The sequence below is a fragment of the Sinocyclocheilus rhinocerous genome, unplaced genomic scaffold (genome assembly GCF_001515625.1).
Source record: "Sinocyclocheilus rhinocerous isolate Xijiao unplaced genomic scaffold, SAMN03320098_v1.1 scaffold35, whole genome shotgun sequence".
In the NCBI taxonomy this organism is placed as follows: domain Eukaryota; kingdom Metazoa; phylum Chordata; class Actinopteri; order Cypriniformes; family Cyprinidae; genus Sinocyclocheilus; species Sinocyclocheilus rhinocerous.
In genome coordinates, this window is record NW_015661991.1 from 840,859 (window position 1) to 866,020 (window position 25,162).

At 36.9% G+C, this 25,162-nt stretch overlaps 2 protein-coding genes across 2 annotated transcripts in view; one reads left to right on the top strand and one right to left on the bottom strand.

Moving 5' to 3' along the window:
• Positions 1–11,067, top strand: part of LOC107727082 (ubiquitin carboxyl-terminal hydrolase 47-like) — a 38,551-nt gene extending 27,484 nt beyond the window's left edge. The window contains exons 16-28 of the mRNA XM_016536845.1: positions 1,529–1,633; positions 1,739–1,946; positions 2,139–2,254; positions 2,803–2,922; positions 3,755–4,526; positions 5,404–5,579; positions 5,729–5,809; positions 5,898–6,013; positions 7,363–7,481; positions 7,573–7,703; positions 8,093–8,140; positions 8,251–8,381; positions 9,889–11,067. Of these exons, the coding sequence (XP_016392331.1) occupies positions 1,529–1,633; positions 1,739–1,946; positions 2,139–2,254; positions 2,803–2,922; positions 3,755–4,526; positions 5,404–5,579; positions 5,729–5,809; positions 5,898–6,013; positions 7,363–7,481; positions 7,573–7,703; positions 8,093–8,140; positions 8,251–8,381; positions 9,889–10,063 (2,298 nt within the window). The 3' untranslated portion in view covers positions 10,064–11,067. The remainder of the gene's footprint in view (positions 1–1,528; positions 1,634–1,738; positions 1,947–2,138; positions 2,255–2,802; positions 2,923–3,754; positions 4,527–5,403; positions 5,580–5,728; positions 5,810–5,897; positions 6,014–7,362; positions 7,482–7,572; positions 7,704–8,092; positions 8,141–8,250; positions 8,382–9,888) is intronic.
• A 1,509-nt stretch (positions 11,068–12,576) lies between these two features.
• LOC107727090 (dickkopf-related protein 3-like) lies at positions 12,577–22,317 on the bottom strand. The gene is made up of 6 exons (XM_016536852.1): positions 22,076–22,317; positions 21,012–21,137; positions 20,438–20,515; positions 15,621–15,762; positions 15,356–15,512; positions 12,577–14,257 (listed from the first exon to the last, which is right to left on the bottom strand). The coding sequence occupies exons 1-6, from the start codon at positions 22,271–22,273 to the stop codon at positions 14,170–14,172; spliced, it is 789 nt and encodes a 262-aa protein (XP_016392338.1). The 5' UTR covers positions 22,274–22,317; the 3' UTR covers positions 12,577–14,169.
• Between the last annotated feature and the right edge of the window lie 2,845 nt (positions 22,318–25,162).

Consider the following 25,162-nt stretch of genomic DNA (forward strand, 5'->3'; position numbering starts at 1 on the left):
TAATGAGTTTATGGTCACGAATATGTTTTTTTATGAGGTGACGTTACGTGACATTGTTTACAAGCCGTTATATTGAAGTCTTTGCGCGGATGAAACACTGATTGAGCGATTACGTGAGACAGGATACGGATTGTAAAGTTGTGCTCTTCCATTTAACTTGGGTCATGCAAACTTTTATTTTGTGCTGAAACTGGTATTAAAGTGGAGGAGATGATCAGTTCACGTGCGTCTGTTGAACTGAGGCGCTACAGCGATCTGTCACTCTACATTAAACGGCTTCAAAACGGCATTTATTGTTTGAATACTGCAATACATTGGACAGAATTTGAAATCTGGGACTTTGTTTCATATTAAAAGTACCAAAGCACATGCTTATTGCGATTTTTTGGATGGGAAGTGCCCTTCAATGTTCCGTCTGTTAACTGTAAACAAGCTAGACTAATTGATTCTTGGGATTTAAGTATCGATATCGTTTCTTAAAAATGAGAATCATTTAAAATCGAGATATCAATATTTTTTACCCAGCCCTACATATTAATAACACAAAAACATATTCTCACCTGTGAAAGTTTATCCCGTTTCTTCATGAATATAAAGTTCGGTGATTTTTACAACCAGAGGCTCAGCAATGTTGCATTACTGAGAGTGACGACACATTGACCGTTCCAAGATGGCGGACACGTCAACGTGTGTGGTGCTGTCGATTGTGGCGTCTACCTATACATATCTTTGGAAAAAATGTAAAATGATTAAATGCTAAACATAGTGATCTTACACTATAGACTTAAGTGCACTGACATCTGGTGTATGCATTTTTGATGGATAGTGTTGTCTCAAATTGAAAACATTTTTACTACATTAATGCCTTCACTTTCCATTTGAAGGAATAGAGATCTGAAGTGTTGATTTTTTTTTTTTTATGGCAGTCCACAAATTAGCCTCACCCTGTATAAAAAATAGATGTTCATCAAGGTAATCTTCACAAATGATCACAACAACTTGGGAATTTTGAAGCCTAAATACAATCAACTAAAGTAAAAAGCTATTAAAAATGCAGGCTATCAATAAACTACCGAATGGTCACATGATTTCAACATCACCACCATTCCGACAACTCTTTCAGTCTTTAAGAAAACATTTTCAGTGAAAGTTTGAGTAAGAATAGATTGCAAGAGCGCAATTATGAACACAGTGAGGCTGTAAAAGTGGACTAGTGAGTAGATGAGTTTACTTGTTCAGTGTGATGAATGTCCCTGACAACCTCTGTAGTCCCGTTTAGATGCTTGATAGCAACTGCCAAGACAAATAAAAGCTTTAAAAAAGCACAAGGTGGTATTACTGATGTGTTTCATGTTGTAGAATAAAATGTGAAAATATTTTGAGCTTGTTAAAAAAAAAAAAGTGACTTCAGGATGATGGAACCAAAACTGCCAAAATGCTGACTTGATGTGTAGGATTCTGCCTTAAAAGACCTGTGTAGGCAGAGCCTGTGTTTAGAATAGAGCCTTATTCTGTCCTCTTCCATTAGATCAAGCTCTTCTGCATGCATCCAGTGAAGATGATGATGACTGAGAATAAGCTGGAGGTTCACAAGGACAAAACTCTCAGAGAAGCAACAGAAATGGCATACAAGGTGAACAAGGCCAGTGTATAGTTGTCTATAGTTCACCTCTGCATCAGAAAGTCACTCTTGATTTATCACTGGTTGTTTCCTTGTGTTTGTCCTCTGGGTGATCAGCTGATGGATCTTGATGGAGTGGTGCCACTGGACTGCTGTCGATTGGTGAAATACGATGAGTTTCACGAATATCTAGAACGTTCATATGAAGGGGAGGAAGACATGCCCATGGGTCTGCTGCTCGGCGGGGTCAAGTCTTCATACATGTTTGACCTGCTCCTGGAGATCCGCAGGCCTGACCAAGTGTTCCAGCCCTACAAACCTGGAGGTATCTAGTGGGGAGAACATTTGCAATATACTCGAAGTAAAAATCTGCAATCAAGGTCCCAATGAAAAAAAGGACATTAATGCATGATTTTGCAGTCCTTTGATTTCTACAATTTTTCATTATGGTTGACCAGATATCTTTTCAAAATGACCTCACCATTAACTGCTGACAATGTTTGTGTGTTTATTGCAGAGGTGATGGTGAAGGTCCATGTGGTGGATCTGAAGAGTGAGTCTATTGCTGCTCCAGTCAGTGTCAGGGCGTATCTCAACCAGACTATTACAGAGTTCAAGCAACTCATTGCGCAGGTACAAAATCTCATTTCTGAGTGAATACACTGTTCCAGTAACTTACAAAGGCCAATTTCCATAAATAGGGTAAAAAATTGTGAACCATTATTTTTTTAAACCAATGAGCGCCCAAGTCCAGTGTTGTTTAGAGAGAACAATTAGATATGTTAGACTTATACACTATAATAATTTAGTGTTGGATAGTTTAATTACTTATTATAGTGTATTGTAAGTCCCCCTTACAATAACCATACAGCAGTCATAATTTGTACTTTTTTAAATTTACCAAAGCTACCCTTTTTGCACTTACAGGCAAAATCTGAAATCCTTAATTTTTTATTTTTTTTTGGTTTTTATGTTTCATGTATATATTTTTTTCATTTATCTAAATTGTATCTTTTTTTTCTTCTTCAATAGTTTAGTTTTATAGACACATGCCAAATATATATATTTTAGGGAGTTTTAAACACTATTTTGTTCCCTGTTTGTGGAAAGTGCCAAAGACTGTTGAAACAGATGTCCGCTTCCATCTAACATTTTGTCACCTGGTTGTGTGTTCTTCTCAGGCCACGGGGCTTTGTGCGGAGACGATGCGTGTCGTCTTAGAGCGCTGCTATAATGACCTTCGGCTTCTTTATGTGCCCAACAAGACTCTGAAAGCAGAAGGTTTCTTCAGGAGTAACAAGGTTCACTTGCATAACACTTACTTTAATGGCTCTTTTCTAAAACTTAGTGAGCTGCATCCTGACCAAAGTAGAACATGACTGGTTTTGAAATGTTCTTCATAAACAGTTTATGGTCATGCATGGCATACAACTATGCATGGCACACAATTATTGATCCTCCAATAAGGTATATAAGAGATTTGACTATCCCTCTTATTATATACACTAAGTGCAAAATGCATGACACTAAAAAATACTTGCCAAAAATAGTTCTTTTTTTATTTATAAAACATTTTTGGATTTCGTTCAGAGCCCATTGCAATGCATTCTGGTATTGAATATATATGCAATCCATTACAAAAAAAAAAGAAGTATAATTTTAGGTCAAAATCAGTGTACTAGTAGTATTCGTGTAATTGTACTATATCAGTACTTCTTGGGACTAAATTGGCACACGCTCATTTTGCTGTAAGGGTAGTTTAACTGAAGTAGAGTTGAAATACACAATTAGTTTCCATATAAATGATATCAAACTTACTGTTTATTTGCTAGCTATTTACTTAAAGTTTACTTATTATTTTATGAAAGTGTACTTTCAGTAAACTAAAAGTCAAATAGTTTTTATACTGAAATTATACTTGTAAGTCCTGCCTTAGCATATTTAGCTGACCTACTTTTTGGAATGGCCTTCACATTCCGACCATGCCAGTGCCTTACAATTCTGTTCCAAAACTTAGAGAACGAAGTTTCACAAGTGTTTAAGATCCTTCTCGAAAGAGAGATTTTTGCTGCATTTTCCCTTAAAATGTCTTAATTTAGCTGTTTTCTATAAGATGCTGTTGTTTATGCTCAGGTTTTCGTGGAGAGCTCAGACTCTACGGATCATCAGGCCGCTTTCACTGACTCTGTTTTGTGGAAGCTCCTGGATCGGCACGGGAACACAATCAGACTGTTTGTCTCCTTGCCCGAGCTGTCGCCAGGCTCTTTGGCCAACAGAACTAGTTGCCCCAAAGCTAGCGCTGACTCTGAGGACTCTTTAGATGGGGCGAAGGGCAGCAGGAAGTCAGTGGAAGCCATTCTTGAAGAGAGCACAGAGAAGCTAAAGAACCTTTCTTTACAACAGCAACAGCATCAGCAGCAATCCTCCAGCACCAGTGACAGTCAGAAGAGCTCAGAACACAGCGACTTCGAGCACATCGAGTCACCAGCACAGGAGCCGGACGCTGCCTCGCAGCCTTCCCAGACGGAGAACTCCACGCGGGCCGCCTCAGACACGGAGAACCAGTTCCCCTCTGAGGAGCGCTCGGACTCAGATGTCAATAACGACCGCAGCACCAGCTCGGTGGACAGTGACATCCTGAGCTCCAGCCACAGCAGCGACACGCTGTGTAACGCCGACAGCGGCCCGCTCCCGCTGGCTAACGGACTCGACTCGCACAGCATCACCAGCAGCCGGCGCTCCAAAGCACACAAGGGGAAGAAGGAGACGTGGGACACGGCGGAGGAGGACTCTGGCACGGACAGCGAGTATGATGAGAACGGCAAGAGCAAAGCTGACGCCCAGTACCTGTACTTCAAAGCAGAGCCATACTCTCAGGAGGACGGATCTGGAGAAGGACAGAAATGTAATGTCTCTCTAGTTAATTATTGTTTTTTTAAGGAGACCTTGGACAGGATTTGATTTTGATTTTAAATGAACAATGCTGAGTTTCAGCCTTAAATAGCAGGGCATATATTTGTTTTATTAAATCACAGTCTTCACAATCTGTCTATAGCATTAAGCCATGTCACAATAAGGTTTTTATTTTGATATTTCATGCATATAATATAACAGCACTTTTATTTATTTGCCAAACCGCCAAAATAAAAGCTTGAGGGTTTAATGTTAAAATTTTGGCTAAACTGTCAATAATTTTAACGCTTGCTATAAAATAATATAAAATTATTGATATTGTTTAATTAAATTCTAAACAATGGTATTATTGTAATTTAACGGTATAAATTTCCAATATTTAAATTTATGTAATCTTTTAGCCCTATGAGGATGGTTTGCATGCAATTAAAATGTTTAGAGTACAAAGGCATTTTACATTTTTTGATAGTATTTTGTTATTTTCCATGCAGATTCTCCCCAACAAAATTGCCTTTTTCCAAATATAACCTTTCAAGTCATTAGATGAAAATTGCTGTATTGTATATTACAGGGGGAAAAAATGTGTGTGTGTGTGAACTCTGTGTGTGTCAGTTTTGTTTCCTATATTTCGTAACTTTACTCAGTTGGCTGGTAACCTAAAATACAATTTGGGTTTCAAATCTAAGGAATTCTAATGATGATTTGACCCTGTTTTATCAGATGTAAAAAACAAAATATAAGATGATAAAACCAAAAAGATTCAAACAGTAAAACTAAATAAAATAAATAATCGTTAAACTAAACAAATAACCATCTGTTTCTGTTGAACATACATTTTAGTAAACAAGTTAATGTTGCTAATGTTTCAGGTTTACTTGTCCATGTTGACAAGAGGATCACACTGGCAGCGTTCAAACAGAATCTAGAGCCGTTTGTTGGCGTCCCCTCCACTCAGTTTAAAGTCTTCCGGGTTTATGCCAACAACCAGGAGTTTGAGAGTGTGCGGCTCAATGAGACGCTCTCCTCTTTCTCTGATGACAACAAGGTGAGATTCTGACTTTACATTTTCCTATCGTAGCTTAATATACAAGGACAACTATTCTTAGTTATTCTTGCAATTCTGTTTGGCGCCACTAAAGACGCGTAAATGACACGCTGCATGTTTATATGCACTGCTGCTCTGCTGTTGAACAGATCACGATTCGATTGGGACGTGCACTGAAGAAAGGAGAATACAGGGTGAAGGTGTACCAGCTGCTAGTCAATGACCCAGAGGTGAGGGACAAAGAGTTTGGAAATGGATGCGTTTTGTTTATTCTGCAGAGGAATGAGTATTCTGAAGCTGACAATTTTGTTTTGACAGCCCTGTAAGTTCCTTTTGGAAACAGTGTTCGCTAAAGGCATGACTGTTCGACAGTCTAAGGAGGAGTTGCTGCCTCAACTCAAAGACCAGTGCAAAATGGACATCAGTATAGATAGGTAAGCCCATATCGAACATTTTAGATTTTTCCTTCTAAAGGCCCTGAAATGAAGTGAACGGTGAAGTTCTTCATTGCTCTTTGCAACAAAAATGACAGCCATAAGAAAACCGAAGCTAAAAGCATCTGATCACAGTGATGTGGATATGTTTACCAGAGCTCTGCAATTTGGCACTCCAGTCAAGTCATGTCATGTTTATTCATATGGCACTTTATACAATAGAGTGCTTCAAATCAGGGGTAATCAATTAAAGTCCGGTCTCTAAATTTCCTTCCCAGCAGAGGTCCGGAAAATGCCTATTTGAAATGGTTATAAATTTCGATCTGGGCACCAGTAGTACTTTGTAAAAAAACAACAACTCCTAAACAGTCAAAATACTCATCCAAGATGAGTCGAGATGCGAGCCAAAGCAGTGGTGTCTGAGAATTTTCCATCCCAAAAAAACCAAACCAAAACCTTGCTTTAAAACGAGCAGCTTCCTGACAGAACGGAAGAAATTAACCACATCAAAGAAGAGGTATTTTGAGATTTTTTTTCCCCCCAAATTTTTGCTTTGGCTAGCTGTTTTGGTTTTGATTCCTGAAATGAACTTTTGACTTGATTGTGTTTGAAATGACACCACACCAGTTCATTCTTCGATTTCACTTAAAGTATATCGGGGCCTCAAAAGTTTTTTTGCACCGGGAACATTCATGATTTTTCATCTATGTAAACATCTTTTGTAATGATTGGCTAAGCTTTTAGCATGTGCAATGAGTAACAGTGATTACTGAAAAGACATTGTTGTATACATGTGGCTTGTTAACATATTCATGTGTTTCCTTTTGCCTTTGCAAAATCACAGACTATGAAACAAACCATTTTTGCAGTTTAAGGGGTGGTCACACTACACTTTTCATTACACTGACTTCCAATCATATTCATATTCATTCATATCACTGCATTCCAAAGTACAAGTTTGATGAACTATGACATTTTCATATCATGTGTGACCAATAGAGGATTGATACGTCATGGCGTGACCTCTTAGCTGAATTAAAAGAACGCAAACTTTAAATCTGCAAAGTGGAATAAGTTGCATACTTTTACATTTCGGATGTATTGTATGTTCAATTAAGGTTTTTTTTATTGAAAAAGTAATGAAAAATCATCATGTTTTCTTGTTCTTGGGATGGCTGTTGTTGTCGCAGGCCTGACTCATGAATTGCTGCAGCAGTTTTGGAAGCACATCCACCTTCTGCACGCTGCAGTGACTGCAGCAACTGACCTTTTAAATGCACTGACTCACAGCGCAGGAGGATTGATGCCTCAGAATACTAACAAGATGTGTGTCGCTCTGTGTGTCACAGGTTTAGACTCAGGAAGAAGACCTGGAAGAACCCAGGCACAGTGTTTCTGGATTATCACGTCTATGAGGAGGACATCAACATCTCCAGTAACTGGGAGGTGTTCCTAGAAGTCCTTGAAGGTGAAGACCGTCATGGCCATGATAGTTGTCATAAATATTCTAGTCCAACAGCCCAATGTATTTTGTCATTTAATGACTTTCTTGCTTGTAGAACCGGAGCGCATGAAGTCCATGTCCCAGTTAGCGGTTCTGACCCGTCGCTGGTGCCCAGCCCAGATGAACCTGGAGGCCTTCCGGGAGGTGGTGCTGGAGAGCAGCAGCGTAGAGGAGCTCAAGGAGAAGGTATGTGGAGTATGAAATGCTTGGAATTCTTTGTTTTCCTGGTCCCACTTTATATTAAGTGGCCTTAACTACTATGTACTTACATCAAAAATAAGTACAATGTACTTAGTGTGTTCATATTGTATTGCAAAACACTTCTGCTGCTATTGAGGTGCGATATGGGTATGGTTAGGGACAGGTTTGGTGGTATGGGTAGGTTTAAGGGTGGGTTAAGGTGTAAGGGATGGGTCATCATTGTAATTATAAATGTAATTACAGAAAATAATTACAGATGTAATTACATGCAGGAATTTTTAAAATGTAAGTAGATAGTTGTTAAGGCCACTTAATATAAAGTGGGTCCGTTTTCCTCTTCATTTGAGTGTTAATGTCATATTTTGTTCCCTCAGCTCAGTGAATTGAGTGGAATTCCTCTTGAGAACTTGGAGTTTGCCAAGGTACAGCAGTCTTTGCGTATCAGATTTACATTTACATTTTACAGATTTGGTTGAGTTTCAGATGCCCTTCCTGCAGTGCTTCAGATCTGACTGTCTTGTTGCTCCTACAGGGACGAGGAACTTTTCCTTGTGACATGTCAGTGTTGGAGATCCATCAGGATTTAGATTGGAATCCTAAAGTCTCCACCCTCAATGTCTGGCCACTCTACATCTGTGATGATGGCGCCGTGATCTTCTACAGGTAAAGCCTTTCCCTTTCACATATAAACTTGATTATTAGTTTTTAAACTAGTTAAGTAATGAAATTATATATTCAAAAATACAGACTGGTTAGCTGGTTCTATGAATTGGCTATATTATATTATATTATATGTGACCCTGGACTACAAAACCAGTCATAAGGGTAAATTTTCTGAAATTGCATATACAGCACAGCTGAATAAATAAGCTTTCCATTGATGTATGGTTTGTTGGGATAGGACAATATTTGGCCGAGATACAGCTATTTGAAAATCTGGAATCTGAGGGTGCAAAAAAATCTAAATATTGAGAAAATCGCCTTTAAAGTTGTCCAAATGAAGTTCTTAGCAATGCATATTACTAATCAAAAATTAAGTTTTAATATATTTACGGTAGGAAATTTACTAAATATCTTCATGGAACATGATCTTTATTTAATATCCTAATGATTTTTGGCATAAAAGAAAAATCGATAATTTTGACCCATACAATGTTTTTTATTTTTTTTTTTATAAATCTATTTTTATAATTTTATTTTGTAATATTCTATTGCTAAAAATATACCCCATCGGCTTAAGACTGGTTTTGTGCTCCAGGGTAATTTAATTTAATTTAATAATTTAATTTAATTTAATTTCCCGTTTTAACAATGTAGTTTTAATTGTTAAATATCATTGCTGATTTTCTACAAGCTTTGTATTGTTACATTTTCAGAATCAACCAGTTTGTGAGTTGTCCAAAAGGCTAGTTTAGTTGGTCCTGTGAAAACTCTTTACAATTAGGCTAGTGTATGTTAGTTATGTTAGGCTGGTTATATATTACATTTATTTTTATTTTATTGAATGAGTGTTGAATTGTTTTAATAATGTAGTTTTAATTGTTCAAGAACAACTTTTTCAAATTTCAACCAGCTTTGTATTGTTACAATGTTGGTAGTGTATGTAAATGAACAATGTGTACTTATTTGTTGTTGTTGTTGTTGTTATCTGCATCCAGAGATCCCTGTTTAGTTTTTTTTGGCAAAAGTCCACAAAAAGTGTCATCTAGCTGTCTTAAGTCCTGGTTAAATAATCATCTTTTAAAATTTTTTTTATAGCAATGTTATATATTTGTTATATTCATATATTTTATAAATTATTATGATGTTATATATTATATTGTTTAGTAAATATGTATTTTTTTTTAAATAATAAAGTAAATTAATATTTTTATAACAATATAAAATGTTAATAGATTTATTGCTATATATTTTAAATGATTTTTTTATAAATTACTTTTTCGATTTATGTAAATTTGTCATGAATAATAATATATGAATTTATATTATCCTTAATGTAAATCCACAAGTCAAAATTATAAATTAGTTGCTTTAAATAAAACTACCTTTAATTTAAATATTAACATTGCTATTAAAGATAAGATAAACCGACTAGTCATCTTAATCTGTAATTAACTAGTTGCTTGTTGGTCAATTAGTCAACCATGCATTTCTGCGCCCGTCTCTGCAGGGACAGCACCGAGGAGCTCATGGAGCTGTCTGAGGAGGAGCGCAATGAACTGATGAAGAAGGAGAGCAGCCGCCTTCTGAAGACGGGCCACCGGGTCAGCTACTCCCCCCGCAAAGAAAAGGCCCTCAAAATTTACTTAGACGGAGGGCCCACCAAAGACCCTGGACAGGACTGAGAGGGGGAGGAAACTATCCTTCCCTATTTTCTATCTGGCCTGCCAGCTGCAGTGTAGCGCTGCCTCGCCAGCGACCTTGGCGTTTGGGCCCCACGTTGAATCAACGTCACCAGTGCTGTCCGGCTGACGCTCTCTTCTTTGAGCTCCAGAACGCATAGTGTGGCTCAGAGTACTATTGTGCACCATAGTTTATTGTACTGTAAAGTTTAAAGGGAAGTGCAAAAGCTATTTCAAGTTCAATATCATTCAGATAAATCAATTTAATAATACAGAGACGGGTGCACTCGTTAGAGGAAAGGGGGCAGTTTGGGAGAGATATTTTATGGCCCTCTTCATTTCTTTCGTCTGTTTGCACTCTCAGTGCACCATCTCCATTGATTTTCATCCCGTCGTTCTGCATTTGCTGTTTGTCCATCACTCACTCTCTGATTTTGAGATGCGATCGCACGCATCGAATTCTCACGCTCTCGACGTCCATCATCCTGAGTCTATTCAGCACTTGAGCACAGCGCGTAACGTATCCAGCCACCTCCGAACGCCCGCGGGGTGACGGCACTACTCATCTTCCATTGCGTAGAGCTCTTCGATCGACACTTTCACTTGAAGTTTTGGGTATGATGCTCTCACTTGAATATTGGGATATCTCTCCTTTTGTTTATTTAACATAGTTGTGAAATTAAATGCTTCTTTTCTGGCTGAAGAGGTTCTATTCTTGCAGTTCATGCTTCCTTTTGTGTGTGGGTGTTGCCTACTGACTGCTGAAGCTCCGCCCACTTTGTAGGGAGCTACGCCCTCCTCCTCTCACTACACTTCCTAATGGGGCTAGTGACACTGGTACATATGAATTTGCAAGCCTTTAAGAGTAGGGCGATATGAATCAAGTAGTGCGCTTCGTTCACTCGATTCATTTTTTTGTTTTTGTTTTTTCTTGTAAATTATTTCACTACAGACTGATGACAACGTTAGGTCTTGTGAGTGACTTTTAATGGCACGTGTTTTAATTTTTTGATCTGTACTCGGCTTTTCTTTTTCCATTTAGACATGTCATGTGTTCTTTTTCGTTTTTGGTTTTTATTTCTGCACAATGTGAACAGAGCCTGTGGGTTCGGATGTGGCAGGTTTGCGTGTGTGCATGCGTGGAAATGCTTCTCGCTGCTGTTTTCGCATAGCTGGAAAGCGGAGGGTGCGGACGCCCCACTGGAGGAGCGCCAGTGTCGGAGCTCGACCGAACCGCTGTGGGTTCCTGGGCTCCTAATGCTGCCAGAAGCTGTTCACAATAGACATGCCAATACTGAAATAAAAAGCATCAATCTCTGTCTGCCTGCTTCCAGGTTGACGTATACGAAGAGCTCATATTTTAAAGAAGAATATATGATCTGCTATTTTATGGGGTTATATAAGGAATCAAATTTAGCTTGATTTTATGAAATTATACTAAAAATTATATAAAACTATGTTAGCATACTATAACCTACAAAACATTAAGATGTCTTTAAAAGGGATAGTTCACACAAAAATGATTTTTTTTTCATCATTTACTCACCCTCAAGTTGTTCCAAACATATAAGAGTTTTTCTTCTGTTGAACGTAAAAAAGATATTTTGAACAATGTTGGTTACCAACAGTTTTGGGGGTAACGCATTTCAAGTAACGCGAGTTACGTAATCAGATTACTTTTTTCAAGTAACTAGTAAAGTAACGCATTACATTTTAATTTACAAGAGAATATCTGAGTTACTTTTTCAAATAAGTAACGCAAGTTACTTTTTTTTTTTTTTCTCCAATTTATTGATTGACAGCTCTCCTGTCCCCATGTTGAGAGAAATCAGAAGATATTACTGTAGTTCTAAAATAAATATGAATATGCATTAATTCATCTCACCCACAAATAGGTGTTACTGTAGTTCTTTCTACAATAAATATGAATATGCATTAATTCATTTCACTCACAAAAAAAACAACAACACTGATTCTGTATTCCTCAAAATGAATAAAAATAATGCAACTCAGAATATGACGCAAACCTGCAATAATTAAATGTTAAACAACACAAATATCCTTTATGTATTTAATCCCATTCTATTAACCAATGTCTTTGCTTCTGACCTTCGATGATCCAGTTCAACCATACTAATAAGCAAAAATTACTCTAGACAAACATTTGTGTGTCTTTTTTTATTGCTGAAGTGTGTTGAAATTTCTTCTTCTGCATTCTACTGTACGGATGTAAATTTACTTTCCCTTCAGCTTGAGGCTTATTCATTTCACTTTTCGTGTGAAAAGGCTTTTATATTTGTCAAAAATATAACTTTTTTACTTTAAAAACAAACAAGCAAGCCCTGTCCAGATTTAAAAAGTAACGCAAAAGTAACGTAACGCATTACTTTCCATAAAAAGTAACTAAGTAACGTAATTAGTTACTTTTTTATGGAGTAATGCAATATTGTAATGCATTACTTTTAAAAGTAACTTTCCCCAACACTGGTTACCAAACAGTTGACGATAGCCATTGGCGTTCATAGTATTAAAAAAAATACTCTAGATGTTAATGGCTACCATTTTTCGGAATATCTTCTTTTGTGTTCAACAGAAGAAATTCTAAAATCTTCAGAACAACTTGAGGGTGAGTAAATCATTTTAATTTTGGATGAACTGTCCCTTTAAGCTGCAAAAATGGTTCATTCATAAATAGTACTGATTTCTCATGTGCCGGTGGTGTTTGCGTAGTCTTAAGGTGTGGTCACATTAACGGCATTTCATGCAAAAAAATGTCCATTGGCTGTTGTCAAGTATAGCAATATATAAATCACAGCTCAAAAAGAAGCTGTGATTTGGGCAATGGGCAGATCCACATGACCAACTTGAACCCAATCTGCAAGGGGAAATCTTTGCCCTTGTGCAAAATTCACAATTGCATGGATGAATTCCTATTGAAATGGATGCATTTAGTCTGCGAAAGTTCTCCGAACTGACATTAAATTTTAAACCCACACTTTTAAGGTGAAGTCACTTTAGCAATGTGTAGGCAATTTTATGGGCAAAAAAAATGTCTGTTGTTAATAGTGTAGCCATGGTTGAAGCATAGCTCACACAGAAGTCATTTTCAAACCAAGCCGCTTTTTTATTGGTTAATACAGTGAATTCATGTGACCAAATTGAATGCATTGTGAAATCTGCATGGGGAAATCTTTCACTCTCATGCGAAATTTGCACAGATTCCTATTGAATTGACTGGATTTCGTCTGTGAAAAATTTGGCAAACAACAGTAAATGTGACCACACCTTTACATCTTTTAACTCTCAACAAAAAACAAAAAAATATTGCAACTAATATAAGTGGATTTCTGTTGAAAAATTCAAAATATTATATATAAAAGATATAAACAACGTTTTTTTTTTTTCAACCTTTTATTTTCTGGAGCAAGTTTGTGTTCATTACGTGGGTAAATTAGAGGTTTCTTGTATGGGTGCGTCACTTCGGCTGCTACACTAAACTAAGATGGGATTGGCTCTCAACAGAGTTTTCCTCTTTCCATTTTTCTGCCTGATGTATTCTTAAAGCATTAATACTGTACATTAATAATAAGTGCTTCTTTCCAGTGCTCAGAAGCCACAGTTGAGCTTCAACACTTGAGGGCTGTTCACACTGACAATGATTTGATCTGCTGGATGCCCAAATATTACTGCTGGGCTCCCTTACGGGCCGTAGCTTTGAAAATCGGATCATAAATCCAATTAAACAAATCATCATCCTATGCAAAAGCGGATGAATCAAAGTCGCAGGGAATGTAACTCACTCAACTACAGTATCTCGCATGTGACTGTTGCATGAAGTTTTGTCGTGTCATTTGATGCCTCCAACCATCACTCATGTCCTCTCAAATCGCCAACTTTCTTTGGAAATGAATGGCTTCCAGGCAGCTTGATACTTTCAAATCGCCGTCAGTGTGAACGGTCTTTAGATTCAGGCCTTCTGCTGCACATTCACAGCTGTTTGGGTGATTATAATGAAGGCGTTTCCTACAAAGCTTTGGAGTGACGATGAAGCGTTCATGTCTGTTTCAGCAGCTTCTCTTCATCTGTCTGTCAAACAGGCTCGAGTCTCACTAGACGATGTAGTCAATCTCAGAGTAGAGAGTGTCAGTGAGCTCCTCCTCGCTGGAGTTCTGACTCTTCAGGCACAGTGCACCTCGTCTGATAAAGAGAGTGACCACAATTTAATTTGAATCTTTCATATATTATTTCATGAACATCAACAAGGCTGATCAAAAATACAGGAAAAACGACAGTAATATGAAATATAATTTAAATATGATTTATTCCTGTGATGCAAAGCTGAATTTTCAGCATCATCACTCCTGTCTTCAGTGTCACATGATCCTTCAGAAATCATTCTAATACAATGATTTGCAGCTCAAGAAGCATTTCTTATATTATCAATGTTGAAAAACTTCGCTGCTTAAAGCAGCACTACAGGTGCATCTCAATAAATTAGAATGTCGTGGAAAAGTTTATTTATTTAGTACTCGTGTATTAAATAAATTCAATGCACACAGACTGAAGTAGTTTAAGTCTTTGGTTCTTTTAATTGTGATGATTTTGGCTCACATTTAACAAAAACCCACCAATTCACTATCTCAACAAATTAGAATATGGTGACATGCCAATCAGCTAATCAACTCAAAACACCTGCAAAGGTTTCCTGAGCCTCCAAAATGGTCTCTCAGTTTGGTTCACTAGGCGACACAATCATGGGGAAGACTGCTGATATCTGACAGTTGTCCAGAAGACAATCATTGACACCCGTCACAAGGAGGGTAAGCCACTGTCTTTTATAAGATTATAAATGTCTTTACTCTCACTTTTTAGCAGTTTAATGCAACCTTGCTTTTATTTAAAATGTCTTTCTTAAATAGTGCACATAATAGAAGTTGATCACTAAAAACTAGAGTTTGGCCAGGAACTTGTTTTCTGCAAATATCTGCATATTAGAATGATTTCTGAAGGATCACGTGCCACTGAAGACTGGAGTAAGGATGCTGAAAATTCAGCTGTGCATCACCAGAATAAATTACATTTTAAAATACATCAAAATAAAAAAACAGTTCTTTCAAATAGTAATAATATTTCACAATATTACTGTTTTACTGCGTTTTAAATCAAATAAATGGTGAAAAAAATCTTCCTTCAAGCTTTTGACTGGTAGTGTATAAATATTAATATGTAATATTTAAATATGTACATTTTTATGTCATGTTAAGTGAAAACAGCCAGAAGATGATGGCTTCTTACCCAAGATGTTGGCACTGCAGATCACCGGCACATGGGCAGTGCTCTTGAGGACCCTCCCCCTTCAAATCCCACGACAGCAGCTCCATCAGGTGATTGGCTGAAATGATGCAGCGCTCACGTTCTATTGGCTTAGAGCTGCACACTGGGAATAGCAGGGCTGAAAATTTAAAACGAGTAGTTAACAATATATGCACTATTCAGCAGGTGCAGATCAAGATGTTTAACAGACAATGTAACATGCTCATATGATGCAAGATAATCATACCTTTATGGAAGGCACAGCAGAACTCGTCCTTACAGTCACTCTGGCACTGACAGATGGTTCCTGCTTCTCCCTTTGTGCTGTTTGCACACTGACCCCACACACACAGCTGTCCCACACAGCATTCCTCATCATTGGTGCATGTCTTGAGAAGAGATGCAGGACATACAATGGGTTGAGACCTCTTAAAATATTTCAGCATACATATTTCATGCTTGTATTGAATCAAACAATGTATTCTTTCAGGACACTGATGCACAGCAATGCATCTCAATAACACTGACTGTAGAATTCACTCATCAAACCACACGTTCCTCACGAAAAATGATCAAAGTAAGAGTATATTTAAGACTAGACATAACCAGACTTTAGTGCCAGGGTTTTGCTCAAGTGTTCTGAGTAAGAATAAGAATCGTTAAGAATGTAATGATTCAGATTCCTTAATGATTCTTTCATATCTGAAAAAGCACAGTGTTGCATTTACTGCTCTCAGCATTGTGTTATAAATGAGATCAATTAAGATTTCAACAGAACAGGTTTAACATCTCAGAAATGTGAAATAATTCTTGTAAAAGATCTTTACACGGACAAAAATACAAACTTGTGGTTCAGTATGTGAATCAGGGCCTGTATTCACAAAACATTTTATCTTACCACTAAGAGTTCTCCTAAATAGCAGTAAAAGTTTTTAGCAAAGAGTTTTATCTTAAAACCTATTCACAAAGCTGCTGAGACAAACTTTTACTAAGGAATAGAGAGAAGTCTTAAAGGCACAATATGTAATTTTTGCCGCTAGAGGGCGTGTATTCAAAATAAACAAAGAGACAAAGGCGTAGTTTGATGACGCTGTGACTGAGTGTGGAATCATGGGAGTTGTGGTCTTCATCCCCACAGCCGATGCAATCCGACGGGACTCGGGCAGAAATCATGTTCATGGATGGGCTAATGATTTGTTAACGTCATTAGCGTCATTATATGTGGCAATTAACATTTTTATTTTTAAACCTTTATTTGAATATGACAACATAAAATCGTGATCTGCAATATTTCTATGTATAAATCTCTGACAGAGCCTGCCCCTATCAGCCAATCACTTTGTGCATAGTTACTACGCATGCTGACATCATCCATAGCAACGAGGTCAACCCCGCCCTTACTCTTAGCTTAAGACTTCTCTCTATTCCTTAGTAAGTATTTGTCTCAACAGCTTTGTGAATTGGTTTTAAGAGAAAACTCTTTTACTGCTATTTAGGAGAACTCTTAGTGGTAAGATAAAATGTTTTGTGAATACGGGCCCTGGTTCATAAGAGTCATTTAGGATTCAGACTCCACTGGTTGTGCGGCATGCTATTGATTCACTAAAAAGAATTGTCTCACATGAGTCATTTGTTCAGGAATTGGACTCCACTTGTTTACATTGCAATTGTGTGCTAAAAAAAATGGCTAATAAGAGTCATTAGTGTGAGAATCAGACTCCTCCACTGGTTGCACTGTATGTTATTGATTCACTAAAAATAAAAAGCTCAAATGAGTCATTCATTAGCAAATCAAACCATGCAGGTTACACAGTATGCTATTAATTTAGTAAAAAGTACTTTCTCATAAGAGTCATTTGTTAGGGAATCAGACTCTACTGGTTGTTCTGTATGCTATTGATTCACTAAAAAGAACTGGCTCAAAAGAATCATTCATTAGCGATTCCAGCAAATCAAACTCTGCAGGTTGTGCTTTATGCCACTGATTCACTAAAAAGAACTGGCTCATAAGAATCATTCATTAGCGATTCCAGCAAATCAAACTTTGCAAAGCAGCTTTACAGAACATTAAGTTTCTACAATATATTTAGTAGTAGCTTGTCAGTGGTGACTATGTCAATGACTTTATGCTACTGATTCACTAAAAAGAACTGGCTTGTAAGTCATTTGTTCAAGAATCAGACTCCTCAGGACATGCTGTATGTTTATTACTATTTATTGCTTCATCTCAGTGCAGGCCTCCAATGTATTTTTTTCACCCTTTTATTATCTGCTAAAAGAAAATCTTAGAAAACTATTAGCACAATGTTCTATACATATGTTTATGTTTGTTCAAAGCCTTAGCAAGGCTCTCTAATAAGCAGACACAGTTTGTTTTGATTGGGTGTTAGAATCTGCTTCAACAATATCCTGCAAGAGTAATGCACATCTGTATTCTGCTTAGTTGGCTCCCCTACTTCCTGTGCCGCGAGGTGAACTCAATATGTCCTATCTTGGGCCGAAGAAGCTGCTCATATTTAGCAATCTGTGCACTTTGATGTGAAACCCAAAGGAGAAACGCTTCGGCATATCAGATTCCAGGTTCGCTCGTACTGCAATGCAGTCACAATGCAGGCTCAGTTGCATCATGTTATTGGAAAGCCACATTACTGCGTATTATATTTGTGCAGAGACCCAGAGAAAGCAGAAAATAATGAGCAAATGAAAATAACTACGAACTAGGCTGAACACCTAACATGTAATAAGCAAACTAGATGATCTCTTACTGGATAATAGCAGAGGTCAGTTGTACTTCAAATGTGCCTGGTCTGTGAAATTCGAAACCGCTTACCGCATCAGTGTGTTTGCAGGGCAGACACTTGGAGCTCTGTGTTTCGTAGAGACAGTAGCTGCCCTTATTTACTCACCCTCATGTCATTCCAAACCGGTATGACTTTCTTTTTTTTTTTGCAGAACACAAAAGATATTTTGAAGAATGTTGGTAACTAAACCATTCTAGTTACCATTGACTTCCATTGTGTAGAAAAAAATCTCAAATTATCTTCAATTATGTTCCACTGAAGAAAAAAAAAAAAACGACATGAAATTACACAAGAGTGAGTGAATAATGAAAATTTTCATTTTTGGATGACCAATTGTGATTTTAGTCAATATCTGTTTGGTTGTCTATAGGCTAGTACACTCCTAAATGTTTATTTTTGCAAATATACATGTTTAAAATGGAAAAACATCATCTGGAAAAAATAGACCAAAATATTCATGACTCATCCTGCACTACACAGATTTTTGTCCAATCAAATGCTGTCTAGAACAAATGTCCCTCCCTCTTATACCACCTGCAACTGACTAGCAAATCCTCATTCATGCGATTTTATGTCTATTAAAGCAATAAGCCCCAAGAAGCCGTGGTTTACAGTGAATTTATAACAGCTAAGGGGCATTGCAACACCCTTAGCTGTTATAAATTTACTGTAAACCACAGCTTCACGGGGCTTATTGCTTTTATAAAACGGTTATTCCATATAGCCTACGTAGTAAGGTTTCACAAAATAAAACAGAGCAAATAAAGTGTAATGATATTAATAAATACATGATTCTTCCGCTTCTACATCCCCACATTTAGGCTGATGCTGAAGTGTTGGACAAAAAGTTTTTTATCCCTTAATGCTCCATTTCCCTCCTTTTTCATCCTGGTTCATAAATATTTAACAGAGAAAAAGTAATTCCTTCCATTACCTTTAGAAGAATCAAACGAGTGATTCAAACCTATTAAATGCAATCACTGCAATTATATTATTATAAATCAGACTCATAGCGACAGTTTATCCAAAAATGAAAATTCTGTCATTTACTCACCCTCATGTCATTCCAAACCGGTATGACTTTCTTTTTTTTTTTGCAGAACACAAAAGATATTTTGAAGAATGTTGGTAACTAAAGATTCTTCCGCCAAACTATGTAGTTCCTCAGAAATGGTTGTGGTTCCAACAAAGTGGTTGCCGAGCAACACACAAACGTAAACAAAGGTGTATGTTTGTAGAGTAATTTACAACAGCTTCGAACGTGGCTCAACCAATCAGAATCAAGGACCGTAGAACTATCTGTTTTATAATAGCTATTTTAAAATGGGAGGATGAGCCTCTGGAACTTCCTGTTTCAACAGGAAATACATCAATACAGGATGGAAACCAGTGCTTTTTGGGGTCATGAAAATAATTCTCACTTCTGATTTAATTTATAAGGTTTATAAATTTATGGTCATTTTCAGATCGCTCAGATGAGTACATAAGATATTTTAACCCTATAAAGCCTTTAATATGCAATGTCGTAAAATCTTTTGATATGCAAAGTTCTCATGCCACTAAATGATCAACATTAAACTTTTGCTGGAAAACCATCTAATTGATTGGTTATGGCAAACAAGTCTTTTTTACTGTGAAATCTTAAATGATTTTTATAAAGTAAACATACAAATAATTTTTATATTGTTAGTAATATAAAAGTTTTTATATTTAGTTTAGTCCTCTAAATAAAAATGAGTTGTTGTTTCCTTCTCGAGTATGAGTTCCATATTCTCCTATAACATACTATATGAGCCTTAAAATATAAAATATGATACTCAACAAAAAACATGCAAACTTTTTGGAGAATATTGTTTACATTTTATCTGAAGGTGCAATAAACTGCTCAATAAACTACAAACTGGCTTGTGCTTTTGGTTTCTTTGTCCGAGCTTCCTGGACGACTGGAATTAGAGGATTTAAGACATCAAATGCATCCGTAAAGACGAGACGTAGACGAGATCCATCGATTATCTGGCATTATCTTGCCTTGTCAGCTGAACTGTCACCTCAGATCCAGAACCCTGCCATCTAAAAGAGCAGGGCAATACACAGCAGACAGCCTTATTTCCTCTTCCCGAACACTATTCCTCCTGACGTCTCTGAGAAGATGTGTGCAAATAAAAGGGATTTGGTTGTGGCAGCGTCTGGCTGAGCAAGATAAATACCAGGTTTTTGAAAAACAATTAGACAGCAAGATAGATGGACAAGACAGACAGCTTACGTGATCAATGCTGTTCTCTTTATCTCTGGGTTGTATGGTTGTCAAGTTGTTTGTATCTTCGGTTGAATTGTCCGTTGTCTGGGAGTAAAAACACAGAAATTCATTCAGTCACGTTTAATATTATCGTGCATTTAATGTGATGGACATTCATTTTAAATATATTCAGATTGTACATTATCCCACTTATCACTTAACACATTAATGAATAAATGGACTCAAAATAATGATTTGAGTTATACTTTTAGTATGTGAGAAGAAACTGGAAAATGACACATTAGAAAGCTAATGATATGAAAAGCCCCGCCCCTTGAGTTGACGGGATTGGTTACATGTTTGTGATGGTAGGAAACGGACTGTTTCAAACCGCGTTTTTGAGACTGTCTTTGGTATACTGCAGATTTAAGGCGAAAATGCACAGCAAAGGTTTTGAATTTGCAAACTTGATTTTCACCACAGGGGGTCTTTAAGTGGTCATTATGCCAAATGATCTGACCAATCAGAATTAAGTACTGTGGAGAGCCATATAACTGTATTTAAACTGCCTTACTGAACCAGACAAAAGCTCTTTACCCACCTTATTGATTCTCTCAGCAGTATAAATGGATTGATTCCCAGCTATGATTTCATTACTGCTGTAATTTTGGAGATTTGAAGAGACACTGTGCGGATGGAGGCTGGATTTTGCTGTCTCATTGTCCATCTGAGAAAAAAAAAAGAAAAAGGAAAACGCTGCAATAAGTACAATTTCCCAGCTATCAAATGAGCTATTTCTACATTAAGTGACGCTTAAAAATCACTTTCATTGATGTAAAGGTTTCCACAACTGGTGACCAATGAATTTCCATAACTTTTTCAGTTCTTGATAACTGGGTAAGTGGGATTTAAATAAATAATTTTATAGACTGTCCTCACAAAGAGCAATTTCTTACTAATTAAACTTTTTTAGCTCTGGGCATATATAACTAAAGTATTGTATGATTTGCACAACTTTATAATTCTTTAGAATGTGAAACTTCATAATGAGTTCCCTCACAGTGGGAACTGTCTAAAGGTTTAATCAGTAATATGAAATTATATTTTTTAAACCACTTTAGATTTTACCACATTAAGCACATACCGATTTTACCTGACTATATATTTTTGTGTAAAGAGGTAAAAGGTCTATAAGATAGACTGATAATCAATTTAACCAATATGTATACTTATATTCACTTCATGGTCATCAGTTTATATATATATAAATAAATATAAGTTGATGAACAATGGCAAATTTGGGAGATCTCTTAAGAATAACACCTAACAATGGTATTCACAGGTAAAACAGTATGAAAACGTGTAGTTTAAGATTATGAAAATAATCCTTACTGGTCATAACAATATTAGTCAATCTCAGTTTATATGAAAATTTCACTCTGCTTTCTAATATCTCATAGCATGTCCATACTATCTAATTAAACTGTGATGGATCATTTTTAGGAAAACTCTGCTCAGATTTGGCATGTGCTGCAGCCAGTGATGCTATTATTAAAACTCAAAAGCTATTAGTTATGAGAGATGTTTAAAATCATTCCCCAGATGTACTCTGAGAGAGATTCATTAGTGGAGAACAATAATTGGGCTGTATTTTAAAGCAAAAACCTGATGCACCGCGTCCTCCAGCTTCTGCTGCGTGTCCTCCATCAGTTCCTCCACCTCTTTGAATATATCGCTCAGTGGCGTTTGTCCTTCTTCAACATTTGTTTCCATGTTTGCAATGATGTCCATGTCTGTTTTAGATATCTCGGGGACAATTCCTTGGACGATGGCCAGGCACAGGCTAAATCCGAGCAGAAACATGTTGACAGAGCGGCTGGTGTCTGTGCAGTGTGTGTGTGATCAGAGAGCGGCTGGTGTCTGTACAGTGTGTGTGTGTGTGTGTGTGTGTGAGAGAGAGAGAGATCAGAGGAGCTCCAGCTGCACGAGGCGAGGCGGGGCGATGCGCATCCACATTAACACAAACCTCTTTGTACTGCATCTCTAGCTATTCACATCTACTGCATGTGGGAGACATTCAGTGAATTTACGCGAATTTGACATATGCAAATCAAGTGTGACGAGCAATTACAATATTTGAGTTAGACTATTTGATTCACAACGTTTCGTATTCAGTTTTTCCTTAGTTTGTGGCATTTATTTTAGGCTTTATTTATTTGTATTTACCTAGATGTAGGCCTCTTTTTATTTAAAACATATTAGGCTATGATAAACAAGCAATCAGGCGCACTCATTTCCCCTTATTAAAAAGTGCTACGCACAAATAAATTATTATCATTACTAATACTATTATTATTATTATTAGCCTATTTGTATTTTTTTGTGCATGGAAAAAAGTCATAATGTCCGAAATTGCAATGGTTAACAATACTCACACACAAGGAATGTTAAAACAAGAGTCTGTTTAACACTTTTGATGTTAGCTATTTTCAGTGTTGGGAGTAACGCATTACAAAAGTAATAATATTACAGTAGTATATTACTTTTTGCTGTAACGCAGTAATATAACGCATTACTAATCAAATTTGGGTAATATTATTACTCGTTACAATCTCAGTAACGCAAGTTACAACAACGTATTTTAACTCAAAATTAAGTGGTGAATTTACCAACACCGCAAAACAGCACCAGAGAAAAAAATCCCGCGGGTAAAATAGTTTGTCTATTTCCTGATGCTGGAATTAAATGGTTGAGATGACTGCAGAGACGGATTCTACATTTGTGAGATGGACACACTCCTGTTATTTTCAGTTCATCGGAGAAAAGGATAAGAATGCATGGTGCAATATGTGCGAAACCAAACTCCCAACATGGAGAAATAGCACGAGTAAAACCTGGAAACACCTAGACTGGTGCCACTAACACTAAGCTATCGGAGAGAGAGCTGCGGGGTCGGAGAAGAGAAAAAGACGGCGGACGAGCAACAAAAATTAAGTTTAACTAAAAATAAAATCTGTTTTTATTAAATCATAGCCTATATATAAAATGAATGAATGTGCGAAATATTTGACTTCAATAGCCAAATTAACAGATTAACAAAACGAAAGGAAAAGACTGAGAGATAGGCTATGTTGCTGAGTTTGGTTCATATGCTATTTGTGTGGCGCGGCGCTCTACGAAAGTCCAGGGAAAGGAAACCGAGATGACAGAAATAAAAGTAAACACATTGCAGTTTCGAATGATCTGTATGACCAAAAATAACAGAGTATTTTTTTGTTGTTTGTTTCCGCTGTTCGATCGCGCCGGCGCCTCACGCACACACATACAGCATTGCAAACGTTGCAGCCTGTTCATTATCAGAATAAAATACAGTCAACCAAACATATAGATACACTGGTTAATTTAAATAGTGCGTAGCCTACTGCGTAGTACAATCCGTGTCGATCAGCCTGAGCTCGGGCCAAACACACATTTGCTCATGTGACGAGGATGTTTTTTAAGTGCGTTAAGTAAGCTTGGATTACATAAAGCATTCAAATACATCGCAAATATGGACACATTTAATTGGATTAATGCCGAATGAGAGAGGTAGGCTGCGCGAGAACGCCGTTTGCTTTCAGTTTCGCATTGAATTAGCCTAATTCATTTTGGCTTGTTTAGCAACTTATATTTTTCATTCTTGTTTTCTTCTGAAACCGTTCAAAATAGCCTATAGGCTAGGTATTGTGTTTATTGTTTGTACATGATAATATTTCGCTTTATTTACCAGTGTTATTTATGAATGTAATAATGCGATTTGTGCTTACTATATTTTTTTTAACTAAACTACAACGTAACATTAATGTAGACCTACATACCGGTATCTAAATATGATTTCATATTTTATGCTATATAGACCTACCACATTACACTCCACTGAATGTAGTATGAACAGCAATAAACTACATTTTGGCATTTTACAATACTTATGTGGATATTTTGGATGAAAGTAACTCAAAAGTAACTCAAAAGTAGTGTAACGCATTACAATTCAGAGACAGTAATATTGTAATGTAACTAATTACTTTCAAAAGACAGTAACTAGTAATATATAATGTATTACATTTTGGAAGTAACTTGCCCAACACTGATATTAAGTGTCTTTTGAACCTCAACTAAGCAGAACAAAGGTGACAGTGGCAAGGTGCCTAAACTCCATCAGGTGATACAAATGGGGGGGAAAAAACATGAGAGATTGTAGGACTTATGCTTCATTACATTTACATTCTGCTACATGTTCTTTGTATGCACACATTTCTTCAAAGCAATCACTCTGAGCCCTTTACACCAAACCCAGTCACAGTTTACTCACAGCTCACACTCATCATCACACCTGACTTCCTCACCAGGACTCGACCAGTTTGACGGATGGCTGGCTCTGAAGATTGGTGGGTAACAAGGTGACTTCCCTCATCGTATTGGCCAACCTCACTGCCAGTTCTTTCCTCAGAAACATGTAGGAGGTTTTTTCACATGCATTTTCCCTGCCTGGTTAAACAAGAGGCAAGAACAAGTTACTCTTTGTTTTCCGATGTTGAGGCTATATGTATGCATGAGTGTGCACTTCTACAGCAGAATTACAACTATTGTATACTGCAAAAGATTATCAATCAAGATTATCAAAAGAATTATCAATCAAGAGCACTAAAAAGGAATGTTACACCTGAAATAGTATATATTATACACACTACCAGTCAAAGTATTATTATTATT

What these genes read in the sequence shown, in the direction of transcription:
- LOC107727090 (XM_016536852.1), bottom strand. Translation starts at nt 22,273, where the DNA reads ATGTTTCTGCTCGGATTTAGCCTGTGCCTGGCCATCGTCCAAGGAATT. An exon ending in AAGAGAACAGCATTGATCAC is followed by an intron (nt 15,763 to 20,437) that starts GTAAGCTGTCTG and finishes TCTCTTCTCAAG; the next exon opens with ACATGCACCAATGATGAGGA. An exon ending in CTGCAGTGCCAACATCTTGG is followed by an intron (nt 14,258 to 15,355) that starts GTAAGAAGCCAT and finishes TCTCTTTATCAG; the next exon opens with ACGAGGTGCACTGTGCCTGA.